The 23,763-nt window shown below is 38.9% G+C and overlaps 1 protein-coding gene across 1 annotated transcript in view; it reads right to left on the bottom strand.

Annotated features, from left to right (window-relative positions):
• The window catches only part of EEFSEC (eukaryotic elongation factor, selenocysteine-tRNA specific), a 186,981-nt gene that overhangs the window by 108,092 nt on the left and 55,126 nt on the right, over positions 1-23,763 (bottom strand). The window contains 3 exon segments of the mRNA XM_007059980.4: positions 559-723; positions 4,728-4,824; positions 11,840-12,047. Coding sequence (XP_007060042.3) covers positions 559-723; positions 4,728-4,824; positions 11,840-12,047 — 470 coding nt within the window.

Raw genomic sequence — 23,763 nt, 5'->3', positions numbered from 1 at the left:
GCACTTCTGCAGTGACATCCTCTAACCTAGGAGTTGTGTTGATGACCTCCAAAAGGAGTCCCATTCCAGGTTTCTTCAGCCAAAGGAAGGCTGTTGTTAGTGTGCAACTAGATAGGTCCATTTAAATCAGCAGCTGCAGAATGCTTAAGTCCTGGCTCACTTCTCTTAGTTAACTATAAGACCAGAGGCAGAGCATTCTAACCAACATCTGTGAATTGGAACTTGGAAGAGGTTGGGGGGGGAAGAGGTTTCTACTCTTTTTGGCTGCCCAGTCTATTTATAACTTCTCTTTCCAGGGCCTCCTCTCTTTAAGTCTCACCTTCAGGCTTCCATTTCCCTTGCTAATGACATTCTATAAGCCACTGGATAATGCCATGTTACAAGTTACACTCTATCCCAAATGACAGTTTTTATCATCCTTGCCTGCTCAGCTTGGGCTAAAGCAGCACAACAGGAAAATAAACAAATAAATCAACAAACTAAGAAACAGAGAAGAATATGCTGTTCCTTGTTGAGTCTCTCTCAGTCTCGTGGGACTGGGTGACAGAGAAAACTCACCTTCAGGGCAGGAATCTCCACATTATCACCTAGGCTCACGGAGCCAGAAAGAACAGTCCCTGTCATCACTGTGCCTTGACCCTTGATGGAGAAACAGTGGTCGATGGCCATAAGGAAGGGTCCCGTGGGGTCTCTTGTTGGCAGGTAAGCCTGAGACTTCAGGACCTGAAAGATAGACAAAAGAAGTACCGTGTCTTGGTGAAATGTCATGACAGGCGTGATGCAAAAAGAGATGATTGATTCAATAAACTTGTAGTTTTACTGACTTCAAGAGTCCCACAACAAGCTTGAAATAGACCAATGTCAAATAAACTGTAAATGTTACAGAGGAGATGTACACTTAGCAGCAGCAAGAGGGGATTGATTTTCTGCCATAGAAAGATTTGGTACTGCACATTCAGCTTGGCTAGCAAAACTGTGCTAGAGATAAAACTCCTGTGAAACTAAACATAAACACTGTGGCAAAAGAGAATGAAAAACCCTGCACTCCTTAGATTAAAAATAAATGCCAGTGCCATTTTAAAGCACATTTTACCACTACAGCTTCTCAGATTTGAAGGAGGAGAGTTCGCTATATATGTAATCTCAAAATGCCTCAGAAAACTCATCCCTGCCTCTATCTCATAAGAAATACTGTATTGGAATAAGACAAGAGAATTTAAATGAGACTGATTTAGGATTTATGTTGACATTTCTTGAAGGAATAAACTATTTTCATCGCTCTCTCTCTCTCTCTCTCAAAAGCACCATCTTTATTAAGCTTAGGACAAGCTTACCCAGGCTAGGATTTCATTGCATTTTGTCTGTTAAAATACGACAGCAAGATGAAAAAACCTTAATTATCATGGGCTGCAGTAGTGTGGCCAGCAGTGGGTCAGGGACCTGGTTCACATCTCAATCCTAGTCCCCAGTTGCGAGAATTACAAAAATACCCTTTCAATTTGGTACAACTGTCAGTTTCTGCTCATAAAAAGGCATAAGACAGGAACAGCGGGTCAAGACTGAGATGCTATGGTAGAAGAATGGGAGATAGGTCCAGAACTAGAATAGTAGGGATGAAATACTGAGGAACAATGGCAGTGTTTGCACAGAACTTGTGTACTCTTACAGTACTGGGATTCCCTTGAGCAGAAACTGAAAGTTGTGCTAAATTACAGAGTTGTTTTGACGTGTAGATATGTGTCCTAGCAACAAGGATTTAACATCAAACCCACTGTCTCTTGTTACCCAGTATTTGAATCAGATATCCACAGTGAGCAACCTAATGTACTGCACACCCCACACTCTGACATGACAAGAATCTAGTAACACACTAAAATAACAGTCCAGTTTATTGTAGATGGGTGGTAGAACCACCTATAAAGGTTGTCCGACACTTACCATTACAATATGATGTGTTCAGTTGCTTCCAACTTAACTGTTTGGGCTGAAATTTTACATGCTGGGTGTCTGCCTCAGGCTGAATTTCTTTGGAAAGTTTCAGCTAAAACAGTTCAGCCATTTCCAAGAATTAGGTTAGGAAAAACTATATTGTTTTGCCATTTAAAAAAATCCTGGCAACATTTTCTTTGAAAAGTTTTAACATCTCGCACTTGGGAGCAGGGATGTGAAATTTGGCAGGGGGTAGCCTATATGCCAGGGATGTGCCTTTTATTGTCCATGTGAAAATCCATTCATATTTGGTCACATTATAAGCTTCAAAAATATGCTGAGAAGACTTTAGAGTTTAGCAGCTAAAATTCCCCTCACAGCTCCTACATGTGCCTGGACTGCGCATGTGTCATCCCCCCAGAGTAAATGAGCAGGCTCAAGCCTAGGCCTACAGGGGCAAAGCTGGACCCTCCTGTAATTGCAACTCCCTGCTAGGGTATAGGCAGGCACCAGGACTGCCAGAAAGAAGCCTGACTCTTCTGTACTATTAATAATGCCCCCCCTGGCACCCAGCCAGCATGGAGGAGAAAACCACCTGATCCAAATACAGAGGGAACAAAAACTGGGGTGGGGAGAGGGAAAAACAGATTGGGACACGGAACCTAGTGAGACTAGAACTGGAAGGGTTAGGGAGCACTAGGACATACTGGCTAAAGAGACTGGGATTGTGAACCAGTGAAGGAGGGAATGGGGCAGAAGAGAAAGGATGAGGACCCAGATATGACAAGAAGCAAGAGGGCTTGGGTGAGAAGAAGACTGGAACGAGGGATGGGAAACAGACAGAGAGAAACCGGGGGAAGGGTGAGATTGGGACTTGGCTGTAAAGAGCCTGGAGAGGGAAACTAAGACTAGCTGCTCAAGGAGACCAGAACTAGGATGAAAAGCCTGAGGACTTAAGACTGGGAACACAAAGAGAACAGGACTGGAATGAGGAGCAAGGGGAAAGGAAGAGACGGGACTAGGATGGAAACAGGCAACAAGTTAAAGGGGATGGAGGAACTCAAGATTCCCAAGGCTCACCATTCCTCTGCTGTCAGCAAATAGCTGGGAAACCCACTGGCAAAGTGGGTGCCTTATTTCCACAGGGCTGGTCCACATAAGAAGATGACAACCTATTATTGCTACCAGTTACTCCATTAGCTCAAGTGGCAGAAATCTGTGAGATGGATCAAAGGGCTCCAAACACTGCTGATGACCCATGTAGATGACAATATGATTCCATATAATGGAATTTGGGTTTTTTAGTCTGCTTTTTTAAAAACCTGGGAAAGTTCACAAAAAGTAATGTTAAAAAACATTATTAAGATTGCAAAGTCAAGCACTCAAAAGTTAGAAAATGACAAAACTAAGGTTTCCTGTGCAGCCTTAAATTCAGCCCCCTTCTGCATATCCATTATATACAGTCTTTAACTGCATGATCAAATATTTTTATAACAGAATCCCTGCCTCATTCAGTGACTTACGAAGGACCGTGCTGTGGGAATAAATTAGCATGGCGTAGCGAAGGAGGCTGTTGTCTGTATGACCCCAATCTCATTTGTTGAAGAAGTTGGAAAGTGTGTAGTAAAGGAGGCAGGGAAGTGCAGGAAGAGAAAGGATGGTCTCATGGTTAAGGCAGTTTTATGTTGCCCTGGACAACTGGATTCTATCCCTGCCTCTGACATAGAGTTCCTATGTAATACTAGGCAAGTCTCTTTAACCAAACTTTCCGCAGCTGGGGGGGGTGTGCGCGCACGAGAGAGAGAGAGAGAGATCGAATGATATGAACATATGAAATGCTATATAATGCTAAGTACTCTGAAAAATCAGGTTATAGACATCTCAAATTGGGCACCCAAAATCAGCAGACAGTTAATCTCTCTAAACCTCAGCTCCCCATATATAAAATGGGAATAATACTACCCCCTCATCTCACAAAGGTGTTGTGAAAATAAATTCATTAATGTCTGTCAAGCATGCAAATGCTAGAGTGATAAGTGCCTTGAAAAATCCATGAGGAAATGAATAATTCTGTAGTCAGAACAAAGTTTGAATAATGCCCAGTAAATAAGGAACATGGAACAATGATGAGAAAATAAAATATTCAAATGCTGCTCGTTAACTGAGTACCATCCATCCTGCACACTGAACGAGGCAGTGCTCATGTGGAAAAAAAAATTGATCATGTAATTAATGACTGTATCATAATGGATACACCAAAGAGAGCCAAACTAAGATTGTCTAAATTTCCTAACTTTTGAGTGATTGAGTTTACAACCTTAATGTTGGGGGGGGGGGTTAAACTTAGTTGTTTCTGTAATTATAATATAATAAAATATAATACTCTCCGGGGATATGGCAGAATTTTAAAACTAATTTTACTCACTACTCCTAACAATCCCTCACAATTTTACAAGAAACTTCTTTGCTTAACCATAACAAAAATCTTCCACCACTGAACATGTACTAGTTTCTTAGTGGCTGGTTACTGCCACTGGGGCTGAGCATGTTAGTTCTTTTCGGCAGTTCTTCACTCATGGGCACTGGGCTGCTGAAAAAATCTGATACAACAATTCACCTTTTGGGACAAGCAACCTTGACTTGTTTGTTCAATTAGAATGGATTCGTAAAGAAGTGCTTAGAACGCCCCACATTAATATCACATGAATTCATTAGAATTAAACATTATTACAGAAACACCAAAGAACTTAAGAAACTGGGCCATATTTTACAGTGTTTTCCTTTTTCATTACATTTACCTCAATTAGTTCAGAAACACCTAGTGGATTCACAGTCTCTGGGGCTTCTGGTCCACCAGGCTTAGCTGCAACAGCAGCAATAGGACACCCTTGGAACCTAAAAGAGAAAAAGAGCTTCCCACCATAAGACCACAAGTCCCCTGCACTTGCAAGCAGAACATGGTAATAAAAGCTCATCTGACAATCCATATGAGGAAACTGCCTTTGATATTGATTTACCTAGTCCTGCAATAATGAATTATTGACAGCTTCTGAGAATGTACTATTTGTGCCTCTGAATTTACTACTGAACCTTTAACAGTTAATTTTACTTCATTGTAGTTTCTGGTCTGACTTCCCTAAGGAATAAATAATAAGATTACAGCTTGCCTCAGAAGGCTATAGTTTAAGCAGGAGTCAAACTGGGCCAGCTTGTGGAGGGCTCAGTAAGCTGGACCTTTTTTCCTGGAGGGTTCCCATTTGTGCTCCAGATTCTAAACTTTCATTAAAAAAAAAAATCCTCTAGCTGTCATAACTGCAAGGACAACCTTCAAAATGTGAATCAAATGTAACACAGTGCAGTGATGTCTGACTGAGTCTACAGACACCCCGAAACCATAGTGTTGAGATTTGTCTCTACTCATATATGGGGATGTGAACTCTGAAGCTTAATGATTATAATGGAAATGTCAACAGTGTTAACTATTTAACTGGTGATCAAAGCATACTAGAAAGAGTTTCAGAGTAGCAGCCGTGTTAGTCTGTATTTGCAAAAAGAAAAGGAGTACTTGTGGCACCTTAGAGACTAACAAATTTATTTGAGCATACGCTTTCGTGAGCTACAGCTCACTTCATCAGATGCATTCAGTGGAAAATACAGTGGGGAAATTTATATACACAGAGAACATGAAACAATGGGTGTTACCATATACACTGTAACAAGAGTGATCACTTAAGGTGAGCTATTACCAGCAGGAGAGCCGGGGGACGGGGGAGGAGAGAGAAAAACTTTTTGAAGTGATAATCAAGGTGGACCATTTCCAGCAGTTGACAAGAACGTCTTAGAAACGGGAGTGGGGAATAAACAAGGGGAAATAGTTTTACTTTGTGTAATGACCCATCCCCTCCCAGTCTTTATTCAAGCCCAAGTTAATTGTATCCAGTTTGCAAATTAATTCCAATTCAGCAGTCTCTCGTTGGAGTCTGTTTTTGAAGTCTTTTTGTTGAAGAATTGCAACTTTTAGGTCTGTAATTGAGTGAGCAAAGAGACTGAAGTGTTCTCCGACTGGTTTTTGAATGTTATAATTCTTGACGTCTGATTTGTGTCCATTTATTCTTTTACGTAGAGACTGTCCAGTTTGACCAATGTACATGGCAGAGGGGCATTGCTGGCACATGATGACATATATCACATTGGTAGATGTGCAGGTGAACGAGCCTCTGATAGTGTGGCTTATGTGATTAGGCCCTATGATGGTGTCCCCTGAATAGATATGTATTTGCAAATACTCACCAGCAACCATACAACAGAACCACTAACCCAGGAACCTATCCTTGCAACAAAGCCTGTTGCCAACTGTGTCCACATATCTATGCATCCGATGAAGTGAGCTGTAGCTCACGAAAGCTTGTGCTCAAATAAATTTGTTAGTCTCTAAGGTGCCACAAGTACTCCTTTTCTTTTTGCAAATACAGACTAACACAGCTGCTACTCTAAAACTCTCGTTACAGTGTGTATGGTAATACCCATTGTTTCATGTTCTCTATGTATATAAATCTTCCCACTGTATTTTCCACTGAATGCATCCGATGAAGTAAACTTTAGCTCACAAAAGCTTATGCTCAAATAAATTTGTTAGTATCTAAGGTGCCACAAGTACTCCTTTTCTTTTTAGAAAGAAGAGGTGAGTGGTTGTTTAACACGCACCTTGTTTTGCCATCTCAAGTGAGAAAAGCTTAAAAGAAGACCACTAAGTCATCCAGTTCAATCCTGGAGTTTAAGACTTCCTTTTGTAACCAATTTTATTCTTTGACCCTGTAAGGTATAGAGGTCTTCTTAACAGCTGAAAGAATCTGTAATATTATACCTTTTGTGAGATGCAAACTATTGGTTTATATCATCTAATAACTCATTTTGACAATTAATTTTTTTTAAAACTTCTGAAAGGAAACAAAATTAAAACCTGCCTGTCTAAGGACTAGGGCCTTAAATAGGCCAGAGTCTTTTTAAAAAGCCAAAACAACCCCCATACAGTCACAATGGCCAGTAAAATATGACAAAAGCAGAAGAGCAGGAAAAAACCTTCACATACTGGAAGTGTTCAGTTCTTATAAATACTCAATTACTGTACAATTGAGACAGGTCACAAAATCAGAGTGAATGGGATCCCTTTTGCTCTCCTCCTCTCCCAACTTAAACTTTTAGATTTTCATCTCAAAAGGCAAGAACTAGGGGGGAAAAGACAGCTCACTGATGAAGAGAGAACGATCACTAAATGTGCTCCCTCTGCAGAAGTCATCAAACACTAATCCAGTATACAAGGTACTTTCTCTGTTTATGTGCCATACGCCTGAGGCTCCCAGGGACAAAGGATGATCAAATTATGCACCGAGAATTCCAGCCATTAACCATAAAGCTTTTGGAAATTCAGTTATTTTTATCCAAACACTTTTGGGCAATAAACAAATTAATGCTGAACCAGGTGTCTCAGTCTTTCCACAAGAACCCCATGTAACATAAGCTAGAGGCGTCACATGCTGCTTTTAGAAATACATTCAAATATAAGGAGACCCTATTAGAACCACTTTACTCCACCACAAATAACGTATTGCAAGTGGTGTCTTAGTCTCCACCAAAGAGAAAAGCTAGTGCGGACAAGGAACCCAGACAAAAAAACAACACTAATTTTGATTTCTGGTGTGAAATATTTTTGCTTTGATTGATTTTAGGTGCCAATCTGCAGAACGGTCAACTGTAAATGAGGCCAAATTCTGAAAGCACCAAACCTGCAGAAGGATGACAGAGCTATTCTCACCATCCCTCTTCTCTTTCTCCATTGCACTGAAGTCATATGGCAGCAGCTGTAATATGTTGTTGTCAGGGTCTATAGCACTGTCCCCTCTACAGCTGCAACTGTAGCTACTAGCAACCACACTTTATATTTGGTTGTTGATACAGGGCTTTACCCATAGCATGGACAGAACCACTATTTTAGTAACTGAGGTTTCCCCCAGGAACTATAGATGAGTACGTGAGGTAGAAGGCAGGCTGCCAAATAGTCTCAGTGGTGTCCCATAAGTAAGAGTCATTTGGAAATGCAAAACCAGCTTAAATTGCCTGTGTTTGATAGCACAGAGTTGATGATGGGAAAGAGGCTGTCAGGAAATAAAGTATGTCTGCTGCACAGTGGGGCTGGCACTTTAGGACAAGCCCAGGTCAGCAATGCTTTTAAAAATTCACAAACAACAGATCTGATGTCCGAATACTGAATCTTTTTGTGCATGGGTGGGAAAGACAACAGACATCTGATATATGAGCATCCCTGGGATCTGAAGTTCAAATGACTTCAACTAAAACATTATGAAAGACCATCTATCTCCATGGGGAACCAGAGCAGTTCAGATCAGCTGAGAGGACCTTTTCTTAAATAGCAAGGGGGTGGAGACAGAGCATCTGCAGGTAAGAGGTTTCACTCTAGAACTCAGTTCCCCCTTAGTTTGATAATATCAGCCAACTTTCAGGGTATGCTCTGCAAGGCCTATTTGTGTTCCCCAGCTCTTAAGAAAGGATTGGGTTAAGAGGGTATATGTGCGTTCAGTGCAGAGAAGTACCCATGAGAAGACACTCTAGTTTCCTTCCAATATATTTATAATTTTAGTTTTCTGAATATAGGTATGACCACATCCAAACTCCACAGACAATTAGGTGTTGATCCTCATACAATAGGCCACTATAAAAGTATTTTTTCCTCTTTATTTGCAGTATGTTCTCAAACTTTAACCTATGACCAGAGTGCCATGCAGGAGTAATGATCTCCATTCAGGCAAAATAAAATGAACCTCTATTTTGCCATTTTGCTAGCCTTTGACTAGTTTGCAAAGATCAACGATTATAAATCATTACTTTCTCAAAATTTAACTTATTTGTACCAAATAGAACAGTTTCTCCGATAAGAAATATGTAAAAATTGAAATATTATTTTCATTTCTGTTTCAAGATAAGAGATGTGCAGTGGGTCAACCTTTCCAGCAAGTAAATAAAATTGTAGAAAAACTATGAGATAAAATTAAACCTTTATGTTTAAGTTGTTCATTTTTGCAGTCTGATGGCCACTTCAGCTGTGAATAACAAATCTGAATTCTTATGCAACAGCCATGTAAGTGTGATCATTTTATCTGATGAATGAATTTTATTAACAAAAAGGCACAGCTGAAAAAAAACCTCATATATATATTTGGTGTGATCAGAGATGGGGATTTAAAAAGTTTAAACAATCTCAGACCAAGTTACCGGTATCTGCACTCATAAAAAGTAATAAAAATGGAGAGTTTCTCAATCTACATGACAGGGGAAAACAAGTTGCTTTATATTCGTTGGCTCTCCATCAACAACTATGAAGGAGAGTCACAAGTTGCAGAATTTTGTCTCTGTACTATGTACACAAGAGGAAACTTCACTCTAGTGAACTCTATGCTGTACTGATCAAAAGGAAACAGACTAAAGAACAGAGAAGTTGATAAAAAGTAAGATTTTCAGATTGTTCAGCTGCACGGGGACACTATCCTGCCATCAAAAATGACTTAAATATGAGGTGACTTACACAGCGAAGCTCCACTGGCTCCTCTAGCACTGGTAAAATCCTCACCTTCAAATGCCCACCCTACTTCTGCTCTTAGGCCTGCCGTTGGGAACAAATGTGATTTAGCAGCTAGGTAAGTATGAGTCAGAATTCTTTCCACAGCATGACCCTGGACAAAACACTTCACCCATCTGTACTTCAATTTCCTAATCTATAAAAAGGAGATAGTACCTTGCAGCCTTACCCCTAGGGGAGTTGAGAGGCTGCACTTGTATTCGAGGATCTCAAAACACTCAACACACGTTACTTAATTCAAAAGTACTATTTTTATTGTACCAAACTGACAATCCCAATCTCAAATGCATCTTCCATATTCTCAATTAAGCCATCCATCACACTGTTCTTTTCCCATTAAGACCATTCAGGAAAAACCCTAATTTCTCCTCCCTCTCTCTGCAGCTGACAAGTTGCAGGAAGTGTTACAACCCCATAAACCAAAGGGCAGATTTTTTTTTTTTTTTTTTTTTTAAAACAGGAGATTTCACTTCTGTTGTTTCATCTGAGCTGAATTCGAAGGGAGCCTTTAAATTGATTAAGCATCTTAATTCTGGTTTGTTTCTCACAGCACTACACTGAAGCTGACTCTACAATTAAAATTTAGAGCAAGGTAGCTTATAGTGCCCAGGGGTGTGAAAAATCCACACATCTGAGCAATGTAGTTATGCCGACCTGACCCCATTGTAGATGCAGCTAGGTCAACAGATGAATGTGTCCATCAAAGTATCTATCATCACTCAAAGGCACCGTTGCCAACCTTCACGCGGTAAATAAGCACCCTGACTTTAACAACAAGCCAAAAATAAAGCTAATCCCATTTCAAAATAAGGCCAAAACAAGCCAATCCCTAAGAACCCCAACACTCTATGTGACTAGATTCCCCCGGCGTGCAGTCTGGGACTGTGGGTGGGCCCGCTGTGCACCCCTGGCTCTCTCCCCACCTTACCTCTGGCTTGCCGGGAGCCGATAAAAAAAAAGATGCAACAAGCTACAACCAGCAACAAGCTACAAGGCAAAAACTAGCCAACAAGCAACATGCAAGCCAATTAAGCCAAAAACAAGCCCAATTTCTGTGCTTTTTTTCCGGGTTTGGCATGTCTGCTCAAAAGTTGTGTTCCTACAGCAACAGAAAAATCCTTTTTGTCATGGTAGGCTGAGGGTATGTCTACATTGCCCACGTTACAGCGCGGACGCAACAGCACTGTGACGTGGGCAGTGTAGTCATGCTTTATTGCCGGGGGAGAGCTCTCCCGGTGATAAAAAAAAAATAACCACCCCAAATGGGCACAGCTCCCAGAGATAAAGCACTGTCTATACAGGCGCTTTTCAGCGCTAAAACTTTTGCCGCTCAGGGAGATGTTTTTTCACACCCTTGAACAACTAAAGTTTTAGCACTGAAAGTGGCAATGTAGACTCAGCCTAAATCTACACTATGGTGTTAGCAAAAAGAAAAGGAGTACTTGTGGCACCTTAGAGACTAACCAATTTATTTGAGCAGAGCTTTCGTGAGCTACAGCTCACTTCATCGGATGCATCTGATGAAGTGAGCTGTAGCTCACGAAAGCTCTGCTCAAATAAATTGGTTAGCCTCTAAGGTGCCACAAGTACTCCTTTTCTTTTTGCGAATACAGACTAACACGGCTGTTACTCTGAAACCTGTCACTATGGGGTTAGGCCAGCATAACTACAGCACCTTAGCTATGCTTCTATAGTCCCCTTATTGTTGACATGGCCTTAGTAACAAAGCAGCCACCATGAGACCTTTAATGACTACAGTGAGCAGCTGGAGCACACAGCAGGGGAGTGCAGCAAATTAACACAGAAGAATAGCACAGAACTCACAAAGTTCTTGTCTACACCGAGAAACTGAGGTGTGTCAACTAACATATGTCAAATGGCACATTTTAAAACACCACTTAGCACCTAGTGTAGATAGAAACAGTTGTATTTAAAAATATGTCAACTAGTTATGATCAGTGCTAGGCACTTGCGCAACTACCCTCTGGAGTTGTCTCAAACTGGGCACCAAAAATCACAGCAACCAAAAGTCACTTTTAAAAATCTTGCTCAGGGGTCAGATACAAAATTTAAGACAGGGTTTGAACTTCTTGGGGCCGGGGGAGAGGGGGGGCACCTTTATCCCTTTCTATGCATCCGTACATAGATCTCTTTATGCCAGTGTCTGGTCTAACCAAGGTGTATGTGAAAGCATCTCTGAGAGGTAGGTAGGTGTACAAAAAGCTTTGTTACATTAGAAGAACATCTTTGGTAACTTACTTTGTATTTTCCAGAGTCTTCTGCATTTTCTTCGTCATCTTCTCAATGGCAGCTTGTCTCTTTCCCTCTGGAAGAAGGTCTATTTTGTTCAGAACTACCACCATCTTCTGGCAGGCGATTTGCCCAATCACCAAGCACTCTGCTGACTGAGTCTGCATCCCTTTTGTCACATCTATTACGAGCATCATCAAATCAATAATCTGGGCACCTGGAAGAAAAGTCAATGTCGGTATCATACCTGTATGAAAGAGTTAGAGACCCTCTTTCTAAAGTGTGGTTCTGCAAACACTGTCCATAATGTATCAATACATACACTCACACAAATAAAACATGAAGCCAAGGTGAAAAGCCAAAGCATGTTTATGGTCAATGCCATTTGAAAACTCAAGGAATTGCAAGATACAGTAGAATTACACAAAGAAATAGCTACACAAAGAAAGCCAAGGTTGTTAGAATAAAAAGTTACCTTTTGTACAATAGTGACAGTCTCACATTAAGGACTTGGGCAATATATTTGTTATAGAACTGATCTTTACTGTAGCACAAACATAAGACACACATCTCAACTAATTCAGTAACACACTGTAAACAGAGATTAATATGCTACAATGAGATCATATATACACTGTTTACACTGGGTCACACACCACAGTGAGGGCAACAGGGTTAGACATTTCATGCTGCTGCAAAGGTAAACACATTTTACTGCAGGAGTATAATACTGAGTCTTTATTAGATCTTTCCATAATTACTAACATGATTATTTCTCAGTATCCTCTTTTGATTGTAATCTATGTTTCATTATTTGTTTGAAGACAAAACCAAAGAGCTGAAACTCTCTTTGCAGAGCTATATTAACATTTTTAAGGATGCTGTTACATAAAGAAGAAAATGAAGTCACAATGGTCTAGACTCCATAAGAATCACAGTAAAAACAAAGTAGTAAAATGAAGTTTAAACGTCACAGAACAAAACCACTGAGGAAAGAAATGTTTCATGCTCCTAAGTGTGCTCAAACAAATGGAAAGTTCAGAAATACTTGACAGTACTCATTTAAAATTGCAGAAAAATATATCTGCCACCTTCCCCTCATGACATCTTTAAAGGTTTGAAATAAAAATACTGGCTTGGGACATTTAAACAGTGATATCAAAGGAGCTGCATGTGTGCTCAGAACCTTTGAAAATCAAACCACTTTTATTTAAGTATGGATTTAGAAGCCTAACTTTAAGTACCAAGGTTTGAAATTTTGGTCAAAATCTATAAAATGAGTAAAAGGTTCAATGCAAGTGTGAAGGGAGAACACCAGCAAATAAACCAGTGAAAATATTCTATCAGTGATGGCCAAAAACTATTACAACTATAACAAGGATAAACTGGGATCCTTCAAATAGGTTAATTTTCCCTTTTCAAGATCTCCTTTGGAACTTTATGGAGCAACATTCTGGGAAGCATCAGCCAAAAGAGGGATGTGCAGGATTCACTGTAAGAACAGAAGAGAATGAAAAGATGATGAAGAATTGCATCTACCTTACTACTAAGGTGAAGAAATAACCCCTGCTGGAACAGTAATCTTGTTCGTTCCCTCTTCCACGTGCTGACATTAACAGTTTTGTGTTTGGATATTAAGCAGCAAAAAAGCAGAGGAGGGGAAGCTGAAAGAGTTACACGATTTGACAAAGATTATGGTTACATAGTTTTCGGTGCTCTATGGTAAGACTGGCTAATAGTTTTTGACTGGTGTGCAGGAATATCTGCATTAACAGGATACTTCAGAACAAGAGGGAGATTTAGGAAACATTCTGCCCTTTAATTAGCGAGCTGAGCTCTGTCCTCTTTTGCCGGCGTCCAAAACTTGGCATAGAAGGAAGTGCTTTTCCAAGAATACTAACATTCAAACCGCCAAATGGTCATTTTAATCAATTCTAAATATATTAAAACAAGTTTTTCAAGTCACTTGATTTATATACTTTTCTGATGTTGAGGGAATTGACTAAACACCACAGTATATTGTCATTCTGCCTTGAATTAAAGCATGTACAGTATGTGTACTTCAGATCTCTGCAACAGCTGAACAAATACAGGCAGATTTCCCACATCCCCACTCCTTCACTGAGAGGAATATAATTCACTTTGAGTCTAAATTTATCTAGAGTTCTCGTGGCCCCATTTTTCCTCCAATTTTTATTAGTAGTAGTATCACAAGTTCTAAATATCATTAAGTGAAGATTCCCATTATTGACTAAACTGGTTTTCAGATAAGGTTCTGACAGCTGGCCTGCTCTGGACCATACTACGCACACATTCAGGACCCTTCTATCTCTTTCCTGCTAGGATATCGATAAACATAACTGATCGTCAAGCAGACAAAGATGTGCATCAATGCCACTCACATACTCAGAAGCTGTTTCAGAGGAGCATGTTGTAAATGAAGCACTAGAAAGCCATGTGCAACAGACCTTAATATAGCAAAGCTCAATCTAAAAAGGTAAAGGTCTAAAGCTGAACTAGCAGAGAGTTGCAGTGATCTACAAAACGTCTTTCAAGAATAACAAAATGCTAAAAGAAACTAATGTGACAAATCTAGCATCATGATTTACAGTACCCAGGATTCCGGTTTCTAGTGCTTCTAATATTTTCCTGAAACCTTTGTTAAGAATAAGAAATTGACAAAATTGTTCCTTTTCTCTCTCCTCCTCCCACCCACACTTTTTTGCTTAATTTTCATCATAAGCCATCACATGGAAACAGACAGCCTTGTTTATAATTCCCATGAACTCAGGATAGGAAATCATTCTGAGAGTGGATTTCATGGGTGAGTGAGTGGGTGGGAATTGCAGCAGCAAAAATTAACAGTTATAAATTACTACTTTCAACCTATCAAAGCTTTTCATCTTGTAATACTGCATGAAGACCCCTTTTAAACTACAGCAGGATCATTATCATAGCAGTGTAGTTAGCACAGCATTTTCTCATGCAGTATCTTAATCATTTAAAAAATGGCGTAAGGCAAGCTTAGCGTATGTTATCCCTCCAAATGCATTTTCTGGTTTTGTTATTGCAGAAATTGTTTTACTGCTTTAAGCAGTTTTTAATTACAGTATAAAATAGCATTAAACTGCATTTTTGAGGGAACAGGAGGCGGTTTGGAGGCACTAAACTCCATATCAAAATGGCTTAAATCTAATAATAAGAAAAAGTGTGCAGATAGTTCTGAATGTGAACAAGTGTCAGTACTTTAAGCGAGGTAAAAATACTTTAAATTAGTTAATATTTGACAATTAAAAACACTAGTTCTAAGCACACACAGCAGGGGGAGGTTGGTTTGTTTTTACAACTGTAATGAAAGGATGTTTTGTACGAAGCTTTATTGCACACACTCTTCCTACATTGCTGATACCTGTTCGAATGAATGTGAATGAACCATTAACCTTAACTTCTTGGCTGATTTTAACATTATTAGCTATCATTATATTTAAGACATATAACCATTAAAGTAATGATGGTTGCACTGTATGCTTTAGCTCACCCTCTTCCAACTAATTACAATGACAAGGTAAATATGGGTCTCTAGAGACACTCTAGGCCAAATTTTGATCTCAGTTAGTCCAGATTTAAACCAGGGTAACTGAGATCAGAATCTTGCCTTTGAGAACGGCGGCTAATTTGACACCATATGTTCTACAATATCTAAGGCCACTGACAAAAGATAAAGATTGCACTGCAGCCTTCACATGCAGTGTATATAGAAATGCTAATTTATATTGTAGCCTTAATGGCATTTTATTGCAGTTTATTTCAATAACTTTATTTTAAGTAAACATTACATATGCCACTAATTGTGATATTTATCTATTAGCTAATTATTAATATTAATAAAATTAATCTATTAGCACTTCCAGACAATTTTTTTTAACATATGAAACCCTTAAAATGTAAGACTCACTAGGGTTTCTGCTGAGGTTTATTTAAGAAACCAAAAGCAGCACCATAGTCAAAATATGAAATTATGAAATAAAAATAATTGCATCAAATATAAACCAACAACTTTCATGGGAACGAGTAAGAACACTAAATATGTAAAGGTTGGCCAGATGATAGCTGAAGGGTGTAAACACCAAGGTACAAGAAGAATTGTTTCGGCTGACTATTGGGAAAAACCAAAATGATTAAATTCATTAGGTCCCTGTTGCACAATCTTTGCATCACAGAAGGTCCAAAGGCCAAAACTGTATACAATATTTTTATATAAGATTTTAATCAGAGATAAATGCACACAATTTTTTTTCTGTTTGTTTAGAGAATGCTGTAAGTATAAACAGCACTTTAACCTCTTGATATCTGGCTTTATCCTGGAGGTGGCCACAATAAAGCTCTTTGGGACAGGAACTGTCTTTTCATTGCATACATGAGCAGCACCTAGCACAATGCAGCCCTGATTGGGATGCCTAGACACTACAACAATACAAATAACGAAACATTAATAATAATGAAATGATTGACAAGAGCAGTCCAGATTAGGGAAGCAGGTGCAGAATGTCTACCAGGAACAACTTAAAGGCAAAGAGAAGACAGAGAGAGAGAGAGAAGAGGGACAAGTGAATAACCCAAGGAGACAGCTCATATAGGGCATCCAAGAAATGATATATTGATCCAAGACTTCCTGACAAAAATATAATTATACACACACGGTAAAAATGTGTTAGTCTCATTATACTGTAAGCTCTCTGGAACAGGGACCTTGCCTCCTCTATGTTCTATACAGTGCTTAGCATGCTGACTGGGCTCAATTAATAAAATAATGTTATATAATAATAGTAATAATGTATAACAGAAGGTATCCCGTGAACAAAGAACAGTTCACACATTTTGGCAGAGTACCTAGATAGAATGGCAAGCATCAACATCTTCACTGCAATCATGGAACAAAGGTGAAGATGAACACCACTCCAACATACTTATTTAGACTGCAGACTCCTCAAGGCATTGACCATGTCTTCACATGTCTTTGTACAGTCCTTAATACAACATGGTTCCTGAGGCTGATGGGCCCATTGGGCACTATCATATTATAACTAATGAAATAATAAACAAACAACAACAACAACAGTAGTTTTCCAATTTTCCCCACCCTTTGGATGACTTCAAAAGGGACAGATCTTCTCACTGACCCACCTCTCTTCTCTATTCCCTAGTCCTCCTCTGCTTAATTCTCAAATTTGGTTTCATTCTGTGGAAGGGCTACTTAGACCACTTGCAATCCGTGGATCATAATTGTAGAGCTACTGGAGTAGAGTAATCTGGAAAAAAAGTCAGCTAAGATGCACAGGAGGTGAATATAATAGCCAGACTTCTCATGAAAATCAGAAGCTCACTTGGAGCAAAAATGGCAAAGCTGCATATACTGGAAAGAGGCAATCTCACTGAATTTCAGTATTGCTTTAAAAATATCTTACAGGTAAGAAAGGAGATGTTAGAAACTAACAGCCTCATGTTTACAGGTTAAATGGTCTTCAAAACACCAAGCAACCAACTCACCACAATGTTGTATTTCAGTCAAAAAAAAGAACTGAAACATGTCTGTGTTATTTTCCTCTGTATCTCAGGACTTAAGGAATAGGGAAAGCACAAGTAAGGATGAAGCTATATAAATGTACTACTATGTATAGAACCTCACTTGAAGAAAGCTTTTAATTCAGGTATTGAGAACATTATCACTGCAATAGCTCAGAGGTTTGAGCATTGGCCTGTTAAACCCAGGGTTGTGAGTTCAATCCTTGAGGGGGCCATTTAGGGATCTGGGGCAAAAATTGGGGATTGGTCTTGCTTTGAGCAGGGGGTTGGACTAGATGACCTCCTGAGGTCCCTTCCACCCCTGATATTCTATGATACAGCAGTATGGACATCAAAAACAATTACAGGAATAAACAAGGTGACGATATCTCACCCAAAACCAGGGTGGACAAAAAATTTTAGGATTTTTTTTTTTATTTAAATCGGATTTTTTTTATAAAATGCTTTTTGAGGAAAAACCTATCTAAAGATAGTTTTCATTAAGATACATTATAGCTCAAAGATATCTCATCATGGAATAGGGATTATAAATTCTAACTCTATAGTATGAGACAATATAGTCATGTACAGTTTAAGAAAAGTTTTGTAAATGAGTTCCAGTAGTTCATGGATTAGGGACCCCATTTTGTGGGGTCCCAGGGGCTTCTGTATAGATTATTTAGGTTAATCTTTCTATTTACCCAATGGGACTCAGTGCTCAGTCTAGAAGATACCATCAGAGATGCTTAGTTTTGCAGTTCTCAAACTGCGGATTTGGGTCTCCAGAGACAACATGCTTCTTAACAGCAAAAATGTTTTAAAATAAATAAATAATATATAGAGGTGAGAAATAACAGACCTCAACCCTACTGTCCCCCTCTGCAAATTTGTGAACGCAGAGTCAATCCCTTACCTCTCTCTAAAAGTGTAAAGTTTCAAAAAGTTCAATGAATAGAAGATTGCTGGGGGTGGAATAGATCTGGACAAGGAGAAGAAGTCTGGAGATAAACATGAGAAGGGAGGGACAGGCAGCAGAAACAAAAGTGAAACTGTTTGAGTAGCATATTCCAGAAGTCTTGAGGTCTTTCTGAGTGTAGCCTTCATTGATTTGAGATCTACCATACCATTCTCTCACCGGAAGGGAAAACCTATAATGGCAGCAGGCAGTAAAAGAGACCCAGTTTGGGAATAAGAACCATTCAAGAAATATATGTTTGCTGATGATGTTTTAAAGAAAGTCATACCAGTGAACTGCTGGAAATCAATTAAGCACTTGGATTCACATTATTCACTTGATAATCTCACTTTTAACAGCAGTAACTTCTTCCGCGAGCGTAGAAAGAATATTTTCTTCCTTTGGACTAATTCATTACAAATTGAGAAATTGTTTGGGACCTGAAAAAGCAGGAAAGCTTCTTTTTCCTTTCCAGATTATGAACAAACAGGAATATGAAGGTGAAGATGACTGAGTTAGCTGCAGAAGCCAGTATTTTAAATTTCTCATGTTGACCTGGTGACATAGTCAATTTAATTGTTGTTTTTTAAAAAAATATATTTCATTTAACTATTTTAATTAAAAACAATTTTAACAAAAACAACCTGATTTTAAAAATCTTGAATGTTTAAATTCAAAAATTCATATGCTTGTTTTGTTAAAATATTATATGTTTGCTCTTGAAGAAAAAAAATCCAGAATACATAACGTTGTTGTTTTAGTTAAATAAAACAATTTAAATGTCTGTCTGGTGATGTTCTCCTCCTAATACAGCATGGCAAGAATATCCTCCAAATATTTATGATTAACATGTTGAACTGGAGATAGTTCACCACCCAGTGACTTCATAAATATCTGCTTCAATTACCTTTGGTCAATGAAATAACCAAACAATCATTCATTTTCTGATATAGCTGTAAAACTAATCTGAAAAGTTTTCAAAATAAATCACTTTAAAAATGAATAGTGTGTACCTTCTAAAAATGAAACCTACATCTATCTCTGAGTTGTGAAGAATATGTATTAAGGCTATAACAACCAACAAGAATGCACTTTTATGTAGAAATCCTTGATTAAATGAGTCTTCCTTAATTCAATTTGATTTAAACCAAATCCGACCTGCCCAAAACCTGCATCATTTTTTGAGAGAACATCTTCCACAGGCTCTGTGGGGAAAAGGAATAAAGAGTAGCTGAACTGTTTTCGTTTTTCAGAGGATATTGTCATACATAGAGAAGTGATCTAAAAGAGAGGAGAGTTCTTCAGAACCACATATGAAGGCAAATGGTACTTGAAATTAATCTGAATGAAGCTGATACATGCAGAAGACCAAGACATATATATGGAAGCAGCAGTGACTATTACATCCATACTGAGGGTATCAATTATAAAATTAAGCCAAGGAAATCAAGAGATCCCCTCCAGAACAAGTATGTAGCCTTCCATTTACTGTTTCATCCATTACTTTCTAAAAGAAATGTTGAAGCACATTCAGAAAAAATATCAAAAAGGCTTCCTGAAGTAATTTCCCACTTAGCCTGAAAATGGTAAGTCAACCATTAGAGTGTATCCTTTTGGTGATGACACACTGCTCAAAGACATGGCCCTCTAATAAGAAAAATTAAATAGAAGCTAGTTGTCACCTAAAGACATACAGGGGCGGGGGGGGAGGGGAGGGTTGTTGAAAGATGGGAATTATGTTGCAAGATAAGAAACTGAAAAAACGAGAACAATAAAATAAAGCAACAGACATTTACTAAGTCAGAAAAAATAACTGACAATGAAGATAACTAGTGAAAAAAGTCTCTGTGATGACAGCCAGAGATAAGAAAAAGCAACTAAGCTAGCAACAAAGTATCAGAGAAGAAAAAAATAGTAAAACGGTGTAAGCTAAATTTGGAGGCAGCAGCACTCATCCATAATCAGCAGACTGACAGGAGATCAGCTATTTAAAGATGCTCTTAAAATGAGGACTTTAGTTAGGGATACAAATTATCTGATCCCTACTTTAAAAGCCCAAATCCAAGACATCCCTAGCAAAGTAAAGTTACTTTAGAACTTTGGGGAAACCTGAATAGCTGGCAAAAAAAGTAATAATTTATTATTGCCTTTACTTGGAGCTTGTAGAATGAGCACTTAGCCAAAGATATCAGCCAGGGAGACCCTGAAGCCAGCAGTGTGTGTCCAGTCAACTAGCGACCAGATATTAGAGTGGACTCCACAAGTCAGCAGAGACCTTTATCTAATAACTTGATTTATTTGTGCATCCCACACATTACCCAAGCTAAGACTCTTATCTGTCTAGTTCTTATATCTTGCCCATCATGATAGTATTTCAGTGCCTCACCAGAAAGACATCCTCACGATGACCTATAGGCAGCAGCATTACTTGGTAAACCACAATAAAATTTCCACTAGCTGAGCTGGTAGGAGATGTGCTTAGCCCATATAGGACAGAAGCAACTCTGTGTCACGTATGTCTCTTAACGGGACAATGTCAAGATTAGTAAGCCAAATATATGACCTACTTTAAAAATGACATTGTCTCCAAAAAAACCTCATTGTGTTTTTTTAGATTTTTTTTAAAAAATTAGTGATCTTAAAAACCAAATTGAATTTCTCTCTTCCAGTTCCTCTATTAATTTATTTTGTTTATTGTCATTTCTTTGGATGTACAGTATGAATAAAAAGGAAATCCCATTTAGGGTTCTAAGCACAAGAGACCAGAAAAGAAATAGAATTAAATAGTAATTTAACCCAGCAGCCAGGAGAATCCACCCCCAATAAAACACTTTTTCAAAACAGTAAGTTTTAAAATAATAAACGGGACTTGATTCCAACCCTACTATAACAAAATAATGTGTTGTTGATTTTTTGTACTGTAGTTTAAAGAAAGTGGAAGGCTGAAGGCTAGTCCCTACAACTGCTATATGCTGGTGCCTTGCATTCCTAGGCAAAGGTGCTAGAGCAGAAATAAAACTAAACTTCTTAAATACACATTTGTTGTAGAATGCTGCTAAGATCCAGTCTATCATAAAAGTACTCTGTTATGTGCACACAACACATGGATCAGTCTTTATGACTTCTATTGAAGTACAGAGGGAACAGCCCATCTCTCACAAGAAGCAAATCCATCCAGGTCTCGATCACGTATGCTGTTATGGATCTCCATATAAACCACGGGTACTCAAACTGGGGGTTGGGACCCCTCAGGGGGTCGCGAGGTTATTACATGGAGGGTCGCAAGCAGTCAGCCTCCACCCCAAACCCTGCTTTGCCTCCAGCATTTATAATGGTGTTAAATATATAAACAAGTGTTTTTAATTTTTAAAGGGGGGGGTCGCACTCAGAGGCTTGCTATGTGAAAGGGGTCACCAGTACAATAGTTTGAGAACCACGGATATAAACAAACTTACAGATTAAGGCTCTGCTCATACAGTTTGTTGCATGTTGATGGTCCATGCTCAAAGACCTCAGTGAACTCAATGGGGTTCTGTAAAGACGCAGCTGTTCACCCATGCACAACTAATTGTGGGATCAGGACCTAAGAAAGTCAATTCTCTCCACTGCACGTAAGTTGTATGTCATTCTAAATAGGGTATCAAGGACAGGGTTACGTCTAGAAAAATCATTTAGGCCAGGGGTTTTCAAACTGGGGGTTGGGACCCCTCAGGGGGTCGCGAGGTTACTACATGGAGGGTCATGAGTTGTCAGCCTCCACCCCAAACCCCGCTTTACCGCCACCATTGAAATGGTGTTAAATATATTTTAAAGTGTTTTTAATTTATAAGGGGGTCACACTCGGAGACCTGCTATGTGAAAGGAGTCACCAGTACAAAAGTTTGAGAACCACTGATTTAGGCCTCTCTTTTTAACGTCTCAATTCCAAGAGTTGATTACCATTTTATTACATACACAGTACACATTTTTAGAACAACTGGATTATAAACTCTACACACTAATCTGACTTGCAATTTTAGTATGGGTGAAAAGGGTGAACCAAAAAGTATTTCCAGCTACTAATTGGGAGAATCTGAGCTACTTTTTTTCAAATGGGTGAAAAACAAGAAAATTAGAGGTTTAATTTATTTTGTTTTGGCAGGCAGCAACTTAATATGGCGCCAAATCAGATTTTTGCTACAATCACTACCAATGTAAAGCTGCAGATCACTTGGCCCCAAACATAGTAAAAATGTCACTAATCTGCACTAATCTCCTGGGGAGGGAGGAAAAAGGAAAAAGGCCTGGGTCCAAGTATGAACCAGTGAAGAGATTTTGCATGCCACTTGAGCACAGAGCATAAGTATGGATTCTGACTCCTTGCTTCCTAAGCTACTGTGTCCTTTTTTCTGTTTGTGGTAATCTTTTTAGCTGACTTTGCGCAAACAGTACAACTCCTGTTAACAGGCAGCGAAAGGAAGCAGAAATGCCAAAATAAAATAATTGTAGGCCATGGGCTATAATTTGATTTCATGCTTACAAGGAAATGAAAGCGGACTTCCTTAAACATATTTTTTTAAATATGCTTTTTACCATGTTAGGATTTCCTCTAGCACAGAAGAGAAAATGGGATTGCAGAAAATGTGCCGTTCTCAAGTATCATTGCTACTCAGGGGCAAAGCTCTGTTTTAATGTGCACTTCCCATTCTGTGGAAGAGGAAATTCTTCAATTAATAAACCGGGTGGACTGAGGCGAGTTTTTAAGGTTTAATCAATTTCATCTGCACTTAGAATAAAAAGACTGACTATTCTACTATATTTTCTCCCTTTTTCAAAAAATAATAAAATGAATGTTTTATTTTAAATTCTTTGAGGTTAGTATCTCCTGTTTCAGGAAATATTGTCTATTTCATGCAGCGAGTATGAAACTTCCCCCTCTCACCAACCAACCCTCATTTTTCTTTGTTAAGAATCCTTATTCAAAAAAACACTCAATGATTCTCTGTTTTCATATACAGTAACACCTGGGGAGATGCTATGAGTTATACAGGATTTTGGTAGGTACCTTGGGGGGAGGTAGTGGGGTTGGTGAGGAAGATGTTTTGCAGGATATGGAATCTTTCAGAAGCCAATGTTAAAGGGAGGGGGGACTGGAGTGCATGAATTACCCGTGAAGAAACCCTCTGTAAAGCAATTCAAATCATGTACCAAAACGGATACCAGAGCTTTGGTTAGACAACACTTTGAAAAGTACAGGAACTCTCACTAAAGTTCAAGGATCCCACCACTGTTTTCCAGGGATGCCAGTCCAGATGGTTTACCAGCTGGAAGTCATGAACAGGGAACTGCATGAGAGCCTTGCACTCAGAAATTGATTTATATGATGTTTCTAGGTACCCAGGGACAGCTCAACTTTGCAAAACGTACGGTCACATTG

This window comes from Chelonia mydas, chromosome 7 (assembly GCF_015237465.2).
Source record: "Chelonia mydas isolate rCheMyd1 chromosome 7, rCheMyd1.pri.v2, whole genome shotgun sequence".
In the NCBI taxonomy this organism is placed as follows: domain Eukaryota; kingdom Metazoa; phylum Chordata; order Testudines; family Cheloniidae; genus Chelonia; species Chelonia mydas.
This window is presented reverse-complemented; position numbering and strand designations above follow the sequence as displayed.